This window comes from Poromitra crassiceps (assembly GCF_964638095.1).
Source record: "Poromitra crassiceps genome assembly, chromosome: 8".
Classification (NCBI taxonomy): Eukaryota; Metazoa; Chordata; class Actinopteri; order Beryciformes; family Melamphaidae; genus Poromitra; species Poromitra crassiceps.
Genome location: NC_139629.1, coordinates 38,118,596 through 38,131,544, shown reverse-complemented (window position 1 = coordinate 38,131,544; position 12,949 = coordinate 38,118,596). Strand labels below are relative to the sequence as shown.

The 12,949-nt window shown below is 43.4% G+C and overlaps 1 protein-coding gene across 2 annotated transcripts in view; it reads left to right on the top strand.

Annotated features, from left to right (window-relative positions):
- The window catches only part of LOC310781752 (tyrosine-protein phosphatase non-receptor type 11-like), a 36,505-nt gene extending 29,340 nt beyond the window's left edge, over positions 1-7,165 (top strand). The window contains exons 11-16 of one of the 2 annotated variants that reach the window (XM_083642367.1): positions 1,807-1,961; positions 2,958-3,025; positions 3,555-3,706; positions 4,613-4,713; positions 4,806-4,889; positions 6,966-7,165. In XM_083642367.1, coding sequence (XP_083498493.1) covers positions 1,807-1,961; positions 2,958-3,025; positions 3,555-3,706; positions 4,613-4,713; positions 4,806-4,889; positions 6,966-6,996 — 591 coding nt within the window. In that variant the 3' untranslated portion in view covers positions 6,997-7,165. Of the gene's footprint in view, positions 1-1,806; positions 1,962-2,957; positions 3,026-3,554; positions 3,707-4,612; positions 4,714-4,805; positions 4,940-6,965 lie in introns of both variants that reach the window. The other variant, XM_083642368.1, reaches the window with a different exon arrangement.
- The last annotated feature ends 5,784 nt before the right edge of the window (positions 7,166-12,949 follow it).

The following is a 12,949-nucleotide window of genomic DNA, read 5'->3' as shown; positions in this document are numbered from 1 at the left end:
TTAATTAATAATTTGGAGAAGTAGCTTTTGCTTTGATACTGTAACCGCAGTAAGTGTTTCCTTTCAGACAATAAAAACGAGAGAATTTGAAGTCTGGGCCAAGCCTACACTTTAGTGTTCTCTCCAAAGAGCACCTCCAAGTGGCGGCTCTGGCAAAAACCCATCACCTCAACATCCATAAGGTCCCTCAAAGGTTTAAAGTGACTGTCATTCAGAGGTGGAAAGTACTCAAGAAAAAGTACTCAAGTACATGTACTTTGACCAAAGCAGACAAATGGCTTTTAAAAGGCACTTTATCATTGATACAAGAAAATCTCAGTTTAACATTTAGTCCTAATCTCATACCGATATGGACAAAAATGCACTGAATACAGATGAAAGGCAAATACAGAACTATAGAAACTTGTGCCTTAAAGGAACACTCCGCCTATTGTCAACCAGCTTTGTATCATTATAACATCAGTAGTATATCAGAAAACTGTAAACGGTTTTGAAGTCTGTCATTTAATTTGACAGTTATTGAGTGTTAAAGTGTGGACCAGTGACATCACTGGTCCACACTAAGTCAAATTAATAACTCATTAACTCAAATCAACTCTCAATAACTGTCAAACTATTCATCATTCATCTAGTTTGACAGTTATTGAGAGTTGATTTGAGTTAATGAGTTATTAATTTGAGTTAGTGTGGACCAGTGATGTCACTGGTCCACACTTTAACACTCAATAACTGTCAAATTAAATGACAGACTTCAAAACCGTTTACAGTTTTCTGATATACTACTGATGTTCTAATGATACAAAGCTGGTTGAAAATGGGCGGAGTGTTCCTTTAATGAACGTTTTGATTTCTTAAAACAAAATCAGTTCAGTTTTTTTTTAATCAATTATTTATTGAATACAATTCCCAACATAAAAGAAAAACATAATAAACCACAAACATCTACAAAGAACACAAAACACAACATACATACATAAACACAAACAAACTCACTCAGGAACAAAACCCCCCTCCCCGCAGGAACCCCCCACCCACCAACTCACACATATGATTAGCTAATAGCAATATGTGTGCCCAACAGCAAGGAAAAACATGGAAAAAAAACAAAAAACAAATGGAACCTACTGTAGCTATCATGGCGACGCCCATATGAGGAGCCATCCATCTCTGGGTTACCACTTTTTTTGCTGCAGTTAGTTAGGCTCATTTCCACCACATATAACAGCACAGTACAGCTCTACTCTACCTGGTCTTACTCGTCTCTACTTGATATAGACTTTGCTTCCATAGCAAGTTTACTCGCCTCCGCCCACACCTGGTCGTCATAGCGACCGAATATCTGCCCTCTGCCCATTGCTCAAGTAGGCTATAACGTTAAAATTAAATCCATACACAGAACTTTTAAACTGGTTATGAAATACTGGTGCATGGTGCTTCTATAAATGCAAGGCCTGGAAAGTAAATAAATAGACATGGGTCATTGAAAGTGCTTGAATTTATAGATGTTGTGCAAGAATAGAAATGTAAGTTCTTTTGATATTGTTTTCTTACTGTACTTAACATTAGTAAGGTTTAACACAGCACAGTTGAGTGTTCACACATTCAAGCCTCTCTCTCTTTTTAATAGCTGTCTGTGAGCTTATGTAAAGCTGCTGGTTCTCATTATAAACATCATCAGTGTTGTAACAGTAATGAACCCTTGAATTGGATGTTTAAGAAGGTGCGGGAACCCTGTTAAAATAGCTTTTTAAATGGTTCTGTCAAAAAGGAATAAAAGGTGATTGTGATTCTGTGTTCCACATCTAGAGGGAGCACGTGAGGTACATCTGGCACTACCAGTACCTGAGCTGGCCGGACCACGGCGTTCCCAATGAGCCTGGAGGTGTCCTCAGCTTCCTGGAGCAGGTCAACCACACCCAAAGCGCCATGCCAGACACCGGTCCCATCGTGGTCCACTGCAGGTACACATGTTTTGGTGATAACATGTTGTATAGCAACATGTTTTCCACATGTGGAGTTTATGTGGAAAACAACATTTACATGGGTTTCACATGTAATCACATAGGTTTCACATGTAATCACATGGGAATTTACATGGGTCTCACACATTTCACATGTGAAAATGTTCCAAAACACACTTCCCATGGGCAAAGCACATGTTTCACATGTGTGAAACATGTGAAATTTAACATGTGAGCACATGTGCACATGTGCAGGTACCTCTTCTTTAAAGGATGGCTTTACCGATAATTGACCCACTTTGTATCATTAATAATCTGGGTAATATAAGCACATGGGCAGTGTTTACCTTCTCTCTCTGTTTTCCTCACGGAGATCATTTCCTCCTCTGGCAAAACACGCTGTTGTGATGTGTTTTACGTCACAACACGTCACAACGGAGCTGCGGGGTTCTGCTCGAGACGCGGAATCTGCTTTGAGGGCGGCTGTTATTCTTTATTTTTTAGAGCGAGAGAGCCTCAGCAACATCAGTCTAAGGCTATATAAGGCTATTATACCGCAGTAACTAGTGTGCTCATACCGAGATTATTATGATATAAAGTGGGTTGATTATCGGTAAAGCCATCCTGTAAGTGCACTAAGACTTTGTTCACACCATAGGCAGAACTGATGCTTGACTCACGCTCACTCCTTTCCTCCAGAGCTGCTCCACCGGCCCCCTCCCCCCTCCATTCACTTCCTGCATGGCAGCTTCAAGCTTCACGCGTTCAGGACTGAATCCTGAACGATCGCTTTGAGCAAGGTGTGAGCGTGGCTTCAGCGTGACACATGCGCGGGTGGTGTGAACAGCCTCGCCTGTTAACAAGGACACCTAAATGAAACTTGTGGGTTCAGCGTAGGTTGAGCTTAGGTTGAGCGTTACTTCGGCGTATGGTGTGAAGGGCCACTAAGTGTATATACTGTATGTAGTTTGACTTGTCATTGTTTTGTCCCTACAGTGCAGGGATTGGGAGGACGGGCACCATTATCGTCATCGACATCCTCGTTGACATCATTAACCGCCAAGGTAGGAGGAGACTAGTGCCACTTTCCGTGCACATGGTACCTGCTCAACTCTACCATACTTACTCTACTGGCTTTTGGTAGCAGCGCTTGGCTTTCACTGCAGATAGTAGCTCTTCAATGTGCCGCCCCGCACAACTGCTCTGTGCATATTGGTAGCCATAGCACCTAGGAAGCACCTACAAACTTCCATACTTACTCTACTGGCGTGCCAGTGCTGTTATCGTGAAATATCAGCACTGCTAGGATCCCTCTTGTCCAATCAAATTGCTCGGCCGGAACTAACTGTTGTATAAATATATACAGTATATATATATATATATATGGCCGATTGCAGATTTAAAATCATTGTACTGTGACTGTGCTAAAGAAGTTCTGCCCTTTGACCCTGTGTGTGTGTGTGTGTGTGTGTGTGTGTGTGTGTGTGTGTGTGTGTGCGCCTGTGTGTGTGTGTGTGTGTGTGTGTGTGCGCGTGCCTGTGTGTGTGTGTGTGTGTGTGTGCGCCTGTGTGTGTGTGTGTGTGTGTCTCCCAGGATTAGATTGTGACATCGACGTCCCTCGCAGCATCCAGCGTGTGCGGCAGCAGCGCTCTGGCATGGTGCAGACAGAGGCTCAGTATAAGTTCATCTACATGGCTGTACAGCAACACATCCACACAGCCCACGAGAGACTGGAGGAGGAGCAGGTACACACGGCTCCAGTTCACCAAAACCAAACTAAAAACTACAACTATTTGTGGGGAAAAAACATGTTTTTAACAAAAAAAGTTAATAAGAAATGTTATATCTATGTTCGTTCTTTCTATCTATCTATCTATCCATCCATCTATCTATCTATCTATCTATCTATCTATCAATTTGGCAATGTACGCTCTGTTCACTGTTTGTTCTCCGTTTCACACACACACACACACACACACACACACACACACACATGGAGGCATTGTGACATCACTGATGATGTCATCAGTGGTGTCATAAGACTGATGATGTCATTAGTGATGTCATAGGGGGACACACACACCCGTGCACATGTAAACTGAAGGGCAATAACATTTTGTGAGCAACACACATACACACGCAGTGCAGGCGAGGCCACGCAGCAGCTGAGCTGCGGGGCCAGCTCGGCGAGCTGCAGGCCGGGTGAGGCTGCGCAGCTGGCGAGCCTAGTAATCAAGCGCGCGAGATGCCTCGTATCAGTATATAGACGCTAATGCTAGTAGAGGTTATTAAATCGTTGACTTTACCTCAAGCTCTCTGGCAAATTTGGCCTCCCCATGTGGGCCTCTTTTCCCTAGCCACGACGGGGTCCACATTCTCCTCCTCTTCCTCCTCCTCCTCTTCTTTGGATGTTTTTCCAGACACAAAAAATTCCACTCAATTCTTGCTATTGTTGACTGATCTCTACCAGACAACTGTGATGTGTAACTGGTCCTACCCAAGTTTATTAGATACAACGTCGCACAGTGTGTGTGGCCTGCCATAAACGTATAGAATTGCTCAAATCGTAGTCTTACAGACATAGCGCTATTGGTCTGAGCCTGGCAGAAGTGCTCGCCCTCTAAACGGAATGTGTTGCGGTCACTTTGCAGAGGAATAAGACCAAAGAGAGGGACTACTCCAATATACAGTATCCCCCGATGACCAACTCGCTGTCCAAACCCAACATGGCGTCCTCGCGCTCCTCTTCGGTGTAAGTATCACACACTCTGGAACAGTGTTTGAAAGCATCTAGTGAAGTTGTTTGATATTATAGATTGTTTGTTTCTCTGTGTGTCGGCACAGGATGACAGTGGACGACGCGTCGGGCGTGTACGAGAACATAAGCATTAAAAGCCCCGCGCCGTCTTTTAGCAGTAACACCAGGAGGTAAAGTCATCAGTCACTGTGGACCTCTGCATCTCTCTGTCTGCCTCTCTGTGAGTCCCTCCCAAACTCACCTCACAGCACACAGCTCAAAGCTTTGCCACATCACTATTCACTCAATCACTTTCCTACATGGTTGATTCACTCAATCACTTTCCTACATGGTTGGTTGGGCATCGCTGGTTCCAAAATTATGATTCCAAACCAATTGAAACTCTAAAGGAATCAATTCTGCTTGTTGATCCCTAAGCACATTTTGCGTGCAGAACATACTTGAAGTTCCCACCCGAACATATAAGTGGCGGACCCAACGAGCGCTACATAAAGTCTTCATTTAATCATTTTCTACAAAAACATTATAAACTGTTGGTTTTTACAAAATCAATGAGCTATATTTAGAATCGGGAGAGACCATAGAACATTTCACTCGGACCAAAACTTAAAACAACAACATCGAAAAAATATTTTCTTTAAATCCGAATTCTTTTACCTTTTGGTCTGAGTGAAAGGTTATGCGATATCTCCTGTTTCTAAATATATCTGTACCGTTTGGTTTGAACAAGTGAAACTATTTTTAATAAGCATTTTATGAAATGTCTATGGGAAAATAAATGGCGGATGAAAATCTCTGGTACAGTGCTGAAGCAGGAAGTGACGTTCACTTTGCCTCTCTATTCTGGTGGGATTTCATGCCAGGCCACCAGAAGGCCACGATTTGCCAAACTGTACAGAAAGCCTCATGAAACGTACCCATTTAGCCACCTATGAGGTGAGAAACTTGGCAGATATTACTGCAAGTAGTATATCAAGGTCTGTCTTGAAATATGTAAAAAGAAAACAATAGAGACCCTTTTCACGGGGGGAATTTTGTGTTGAAAAGGCATGGTAAACACAGGTGCAAGTGAAACACTGAGGGTTTCCAATTTCCAATCATGGAAGTGGCCCCCGTGAAAAGGGTCTATTAATGAATTAGCGGTAGTCACCTTTGGCAATGACAATCACTAGTATTGGTCACCTGTATTGGTTCATTCCTCATACCTACACCTAGCCTGGGTAAACCTACACCTACATGTATCAACGTGTAGGTGAAACTGACAGTTAACTCAGGTATTTGGAGCCCATACATTACATTGACTCATTTCAGTATTTACTAAGAAGAAGTGATTATAGTAGTGTTTGGAATGTCAAGGAAATTGTACATGACCAAATTTCCAAGATAAAATGCTGTTTTGGTAGTCAAAGAAAATGTAAGAGTTGAAAATGTGCCAAAATCTACCTTTTCGTATTTAATTTTATTTTCAACCTTAAAATAATTCAAATGCATATATGCACGCAGCCCCTGTGTGCACTCTCTATCTCTAGGCTTTCACACCGGCAGGGCTCCGTGCCGGTTCTGGTTCCCGAACCCAAATTTGAACCGGCCAGCATGTTCAGACCGAAGAAATTATTGGTTCGGAACCTGAAAAGTTGGTTCTCAGCGGAACCAAAAAATAGTTAGTTTTTCCTTGGGAACCGTGACATCATCAGTGGGCATGTCTCATTCTAGGCTGTAAAAACGAGCAGGAAGGAGAAGAGGGCAGTGACAACATGGAGAAAAATAATTTGCAGTGGTCTCCTGAGGAAACCAAATGTTTAGTGGCGATTTGGGCATCTACCGAATGTCAAGAAAAGCTAGAAAGCAGTACAAGAAAGAGCAAGTCATATGCCGAACTTGCGGAAGAGACCAACCCAAGGCTGGGTTCACTCAAACGCCAGACCAAATAATTAATGAACTTAAAAAACTGAAGGACTACCGAATAATGTCCTCCCACTTTGGTTCCGCTTAAACTGGTGTGAACACGGGCTGGTTCACCAGAAAGCACCAAGGTTCTGAGACTCCAGAACGGAGCCGGAGCCAGAACCAGAACCGTGTCTGTCTGAAAGCACTATCAGTGCAGCAGACCTGGCAGGTGGAGCACTAGCTGACTATATGATGCTGCTTCTTGCTTGACATCATAAATGACTTTGGATCAGTGAGTGTGTTTGAAAGTGACGCCTGGTAATTAACTCCAATTGTCTGCCTGTCTGTGTGTGTTTCAGCGCTGCCTCATCAGCGGCTGAAGACCTGTAGGGGCAGGGGCGGGGGGCTGTGGTGCTCTGACCATGCGCCCCAAAGTGGTGGACCTTGCCGGGGGTGAAGGTGGCGCCATCCCCTCTCCCACTGGCTCTGTCTGTCGAGAGCCAAACTCTACCCGAGCCTGCCTGGAGAGAAGGGCTGCACACTGCATAGTTCTTCCTCAGGGCCTGTGTCATCCCCCATCTCTACCCACACACACACACACACACACACACACACACACACACACACACACACACACACACACACACACACACACACACACACACACACACACACACACACACACACACACACTCACACACACACACACACACACACACACACACACACACACACACACTCACTCACTCACACACACACACACACACACACACACACACCCTCTGCGCTCAAATTTCCAACGCTTCTCCCTTTCTTAAAGGGCCACTTTACCCATTTTCAATCAGATTTGTATCGTTACAAAATGTTGTTTGTAGCGGTTTTGCCATTAACTCATGATACGATACTATCAGGATACTTGGCGCTCGATAACGATGGTATCACGATACAGCGATTCTGCGATAATCGATACATTGCAAGGAATTTTAAAATTTAATCTACAATACATCACGATATATCAGTGTAACTGAAAAGGAAAAAAATACCCCTAAAATGTCCAAAAGCAGGAATTAACATTTCACTCACTGTTCTGTGGTCTCTCCCGATTCTAAATGTAGCTGAACCATTTGGTTTGACCAAGTAAAACAATTTTTATAGGCATTTTACAAAATATCTATTGGAAAATAAATTGCAGAAGAAAATCTCTGGTACAGTGCTGAAGCAGGAAGTGATGTTCACGTTGCCTCTCTATAGGCTCTTTCACACACAGATCGCGCAAAATTGCAGTTCAGAAGGCCCGCAAAGCCAGCAGCCTCGCCACAGAAATTGCTTTCACACAGAGCCAAGCAGCACGGCCACATTCCCATCCTGCGGTGTGCTTTCAGGCGACATCCACCCCTCCCGGATTGAAAGGCGAGCAGGAGGGCATTTTCACTCAGCTCCTCGCCCAAGTGAATATTTTCATAGGTTAGTGTAGCCTAGCCTACTGTATGATGAACAAATTCATTCAACAACCAAACATCGCTGATGTAGCCTATGCCAGCCAACGAGGTGCAGCTGCGGTTGTTAAGGATAAGCTGATGAAGCTGCGCTCGTTAAGGATCAGATAAAACACGAAAGTGTTGTCCACATGCATGGTAACAAGGCTTTCAATATTCATCTGATCAACTTTATGCATCACAGACACACCATCATGTAGCCTATTAGGTAGGCTACAAGGCTAATTCTTATCTTTTGGTTACAGTTTTTTGTAAAGCAAATTATTCCCATCAAGTAGCCTACCGTAATTAGGGGCCGTTCTGAAAGACGATGCCCGCATATCAAACAGCTGCAGTCTGCATAACGTTCGTTGGGGGAATAGTAGCCTATAGACTACTATAACATTAGTAGTTTTTGTAAGGGAATGCACAGAGCTGGTTTCGAGAGGGAATATCCTCAGACCAACTCGCCACATACAGCTATAGTCCTCTGAAGCTTATTATTATATCCGTTAATTTTACCTACTAATGTCAACATCGTTTGAGCATAAAGCCTAACCTACTTACAGGCACGGAGCATTCCTCCTGGCGTCCCTGCAGTCATGATTGTATAGGCTACATTTTTTACTTTGACTCATGCACTTTCTTGCTGCATGAGGTGATTTCCCCTGTAATTTTTTGATGAATGAGCTGACCAATCGCACCGTTCCGGCTTGCTGCTCCGACGCTTTCAAGTGGAGGCGGGTTACCTGGTAATCCGGCGCTGTGACAAGGTCTGCTGGCGGAAAGAAAGGCGTACAACAATTACCCACCAACGCGCGTTCAGAACTTTCACATCAGAGGCGCGGATCCTATTTTCTGTGCATTTTGCGGCTTTCAAGGCCGGTGTGAAAGCGCCTTATTACTGTCACTAACATTATTGCTCTCTCTACCTTCATTCGCAGAACTTCCTGAACCAAATTATTTCATTTCATCAAGTTCTGCGAATGATTGGGGAGCTCTCGGTCCAGGCAAGATGGAGGGAAGTTAACCATTGTTCATTTGCATGTACTATTTGCATTACATGTACTACATGATACAAACAAAGTTGGTTGAAAATGGGCAAAGTGGGCCTTTAATCAATGAAAGTGCCTTGTCACAGGAAGTGTGTCACCGTCGCGCTCTCGGGCCAGACGCTCGTCTTCTTTCCACGGCCCCGAAGGCCAAGTCAACACAAACACTTCCTTGACGTGACGTGATAGATGTGACACGTCACCCCCGAACAGAGCGGGACCCGACAAGGTGGAAGCTACGCCGTTTCTCTGCTCAGTGGCAGAAGTCAATCGAGTCGCTAATCTCTCTGAACTCATCTGAACTCCAACCAAAGACCTTTTTTCTTTTCCTTTTTTTTGCTACGTTCTCTCTCTCCAGCTGTGGTGAATATTAACCCATTGATACCTGATGCAGCATTTGCGTGTATATCCCTCATTTGTGTGCATATCCCTTTAAGACGCGGTTCACGGTCTTAAAGGGATACACACACAAATGCTGCACCAGGTATCAATGGGTTAATGCGGCTGCTGAGTGATGGCGAAGGCCGTTATGTAACCCTCGTTTGTAAGACCTTGTTTGTTCTGGTCAACATTGAGTCATTTTGGTGCGTAAAAGCAGACTTTTTTTTGGAAGATATGTCTGATTTTGTTTAGGAGATGTTTGGAGGCTGTCTCCTGTGTCGATCCAAATGCACACCAGCTGTTCTACTTTGAATGACACAAGCTTAACTAGAGTGTTTAGCATAGTCGTATTTCAACACATTTGGAAGCCATTGTTGCTTTTTTCTTGTGGTTTGTGGGACGTACAAGTCGGCCTTGTCTCTCACCTCAACATGGCTTCCAGCAGGTCATCATTGGAAAATTATCGATTTCTTTATTTTAATGTCTGTCCTTTTAATCAATTTCTGTTCTTTGATTATTTGGTGTTCTTTTGTTGGTAGTGTGATGGTGTAACATAGGATGTTTTTGATAAAAAAAATGAAATATATATTTATAAAGGAGAGGTATTGCCCCTCATTGAAGGAATATTTATGTTTCAACGCACAATTGATTTACCAGCATCCTACTAATGCCTATTTTCAGTCAGATAAAAATAGTAGCTTGAGGTCAACATTTGATAGTGAGACGAATGCGGAGGATTTTTGAATGGGCTGTGCGGTCATTGGCCTGACCCCCTTCACTCGGCGCAGTTAGCCTGGCTGTCCTCATTCATCGGTGGGTCTAACACAGTTCAACATCTGTCGGAGGACATCGTCACAACGGGGACAATGGGACGGGACACTTGCTGTACGGTGGCAGCCGAGCCAGTTGGCCATCTGCCTGAGATTAAACAATACATGTCTTTAAAAAGTAATTTACAAGTTGGCCGTAATCCAGGCTTGATGATAGCGGGTGAGTAAGATGACGTCCGTAGATTTCAGAATGGTAGCTCTAACCAGGGGTGTTGGTTGGTGGTGCCATGGCGTTGGATCTGATGACTTTTCCTTAACGTTACGTTACCTTGTTTCTTTCACTCATCATAGATTCTGATGCAAAGGTCATTACTTATTGAGATTGGAAATGGAGCGAAATGTAATATTGGAGTGTTGTAGGAGAGGATGGGCTTTCTCCTCCAAAGGTTGAGGAGGAGTGCGTAGTCCTTTTCAGTAGGAGGCTTTGGAGAAGTCCATTGCTCATCGTCTCATCCCCAATGTCAAGATCTGATTCCAACTGCTGCGGCCATCGTCAGAGAGCACTTCTCAAACAGCTTACTATGAATTGTTAGTTGATATTTGTATAAAAACGAAAAGGCTCTACTTTATGACATTGATAGCATGTGTCACCAAATGCCTTTGTTATGAATACCTTGTGTCCTTGGATGTTAAAGGAGAATTCCGCTATTTTTCAACCTGGACCCTATTTTTGTAATTTGTCAAAGTTTGGAGGCAATCAGAGCAACGGTATGCCTTGCAACTCCGGACATATACGGACGTGCATACACACCCAGTGGCAACAACAAGCCTGTTTAGTGCACGAGGGGCATGCGCGCAAAGCGGCTGCCAACTGAAGCGATCTTAGTCAATACTAACTGGCAATTCTAACTGGAGTTCCATGGGACAGCAGTTGAAAATTTGCCATCTGGTTAACACTGGCACATTTACAGTAATGTTTATCAATGTGCACTGTCCCTGAAATAAATTAAATTAATTGAAATTAAATTAAATATTTCACCAATTTCAAAAACATATAATAATAAAGTCCAGGTTGAAAAATACCCAAATTCTCCTTTTATTCAATTGGAAGATGTTTTGTAAAAGGATCCCACTGTCTTTCCTCGACCCTTCCCCCAGCAAAAAGTGACCACCTGTCCTGTGAGTGAGACACGATTTTTGTTTCGTTTCTGTATCTCTGAATTATCCTGCACTGTGGATGGCCATTTAGATTGTCATTGTATTTCACGCTGCCTCTGTGAGTATTTTTTTTTATGATACAGTGAAACAACAATACTTGACCGTTTGTTTGAAACTGCTGAAGCATTGATGTCCATGGGCTATGGAAGTATTTTGGTAGTGCACTAGAAATTTGCCATCAGTGTTGTTTGTTTTTCTTTTAATTTTGCTGAGATGTTTCAAATTGTACATTTGTAATTGTTTTATCAAGCTATGCATTTTGTTTTGTGTGAGAAATTATTATGATCATTATTCTTATTCTTATTATTTCTAGTGGTATTACAACATTGATAACTAAATTCAGGGTCTAAGATAAACCAGTGAACATGGGGGTAGCCTACACAGTAATAATATCATGTATTTCTCTCTGCGTGTCCTCTTCAATTTACTTGAATATGATATGATGTTGATATATTTTTATGTGTATTCCTTGTACCTCTGTTGGGTTGTGATACGCCTGAATTTGAGTAGTGCTGTACAAATTGCTCCCACGTTCCAATGGAGACTGTTCCCAACTTCCCCTTTCTTCTTGCACTTGCTATTATGCCCAAAAGCCTTCTGTAGGCTACAACTGCTGATGCAATGACTGCCAGAGATGGCGTCAAAATGGTTTAATATCAAATAGTTTAATAAAAATCTATGAAATTAACTATATACAATGACATATGAACTGTGCTTGTTTTTTCAAACACATACATCATATGAGTAGACTATTCTAAGCACCCATTGAACACTGGTGTGCAGAATGGAAAACACATATGAATGCTTTATCAGTAGAATTATGCCTTTGCATGTTCAGTTTCAGGTTGTGCACATTGTGTCTAATGTGTTTAAACAATTGTGAAAAACTGTAAAACCAATTTTTGAGGGGTTAAACTAGCCTACTTGGAGTCATAAATGATTAGGTTTGACGTATGGGAAAGTCGTCAATGTAATAATAGTTGTGTTGAAGGGGACTCTTGTTGTATTGTGTGGTTAATTGAAAACTAATTATGTTTGTCTCTGCATAGGAGGGGCTACATCCTTCAATGGGGGATTCATGTCCAGGCTAGAGAGAGGAGGCTAGAGGAGGCAGAGAGAGGGGGGAGGCAGGAGCATTCATGTCCAGGCTAGAGAGAGGAGGCAGAGGGAGGGAGGCAGAGAGAGGGGGGAGGCAGGAGGATTCATGTCCAGGCTAGAGAGAGGAGGCAGAGGGAGGCAGAGAGAGGGGGGAGGCAGGAGGATTCATGTCCAGGCTAGAGAGAGGAGGCGGAGGGAGGCAGAGAAAGGGGGGAGGCAGGAGGATTCATGTCCAGGCTGGCAGGAGGATTCATGTCCAGGCTAGAGAGAGGAGACGGAGGGAGGAGAGGACAAGGCTCCTCCAACCTGTCCACCACCATCTCCCCCCTCACTGTCTGACCTCCCCCTC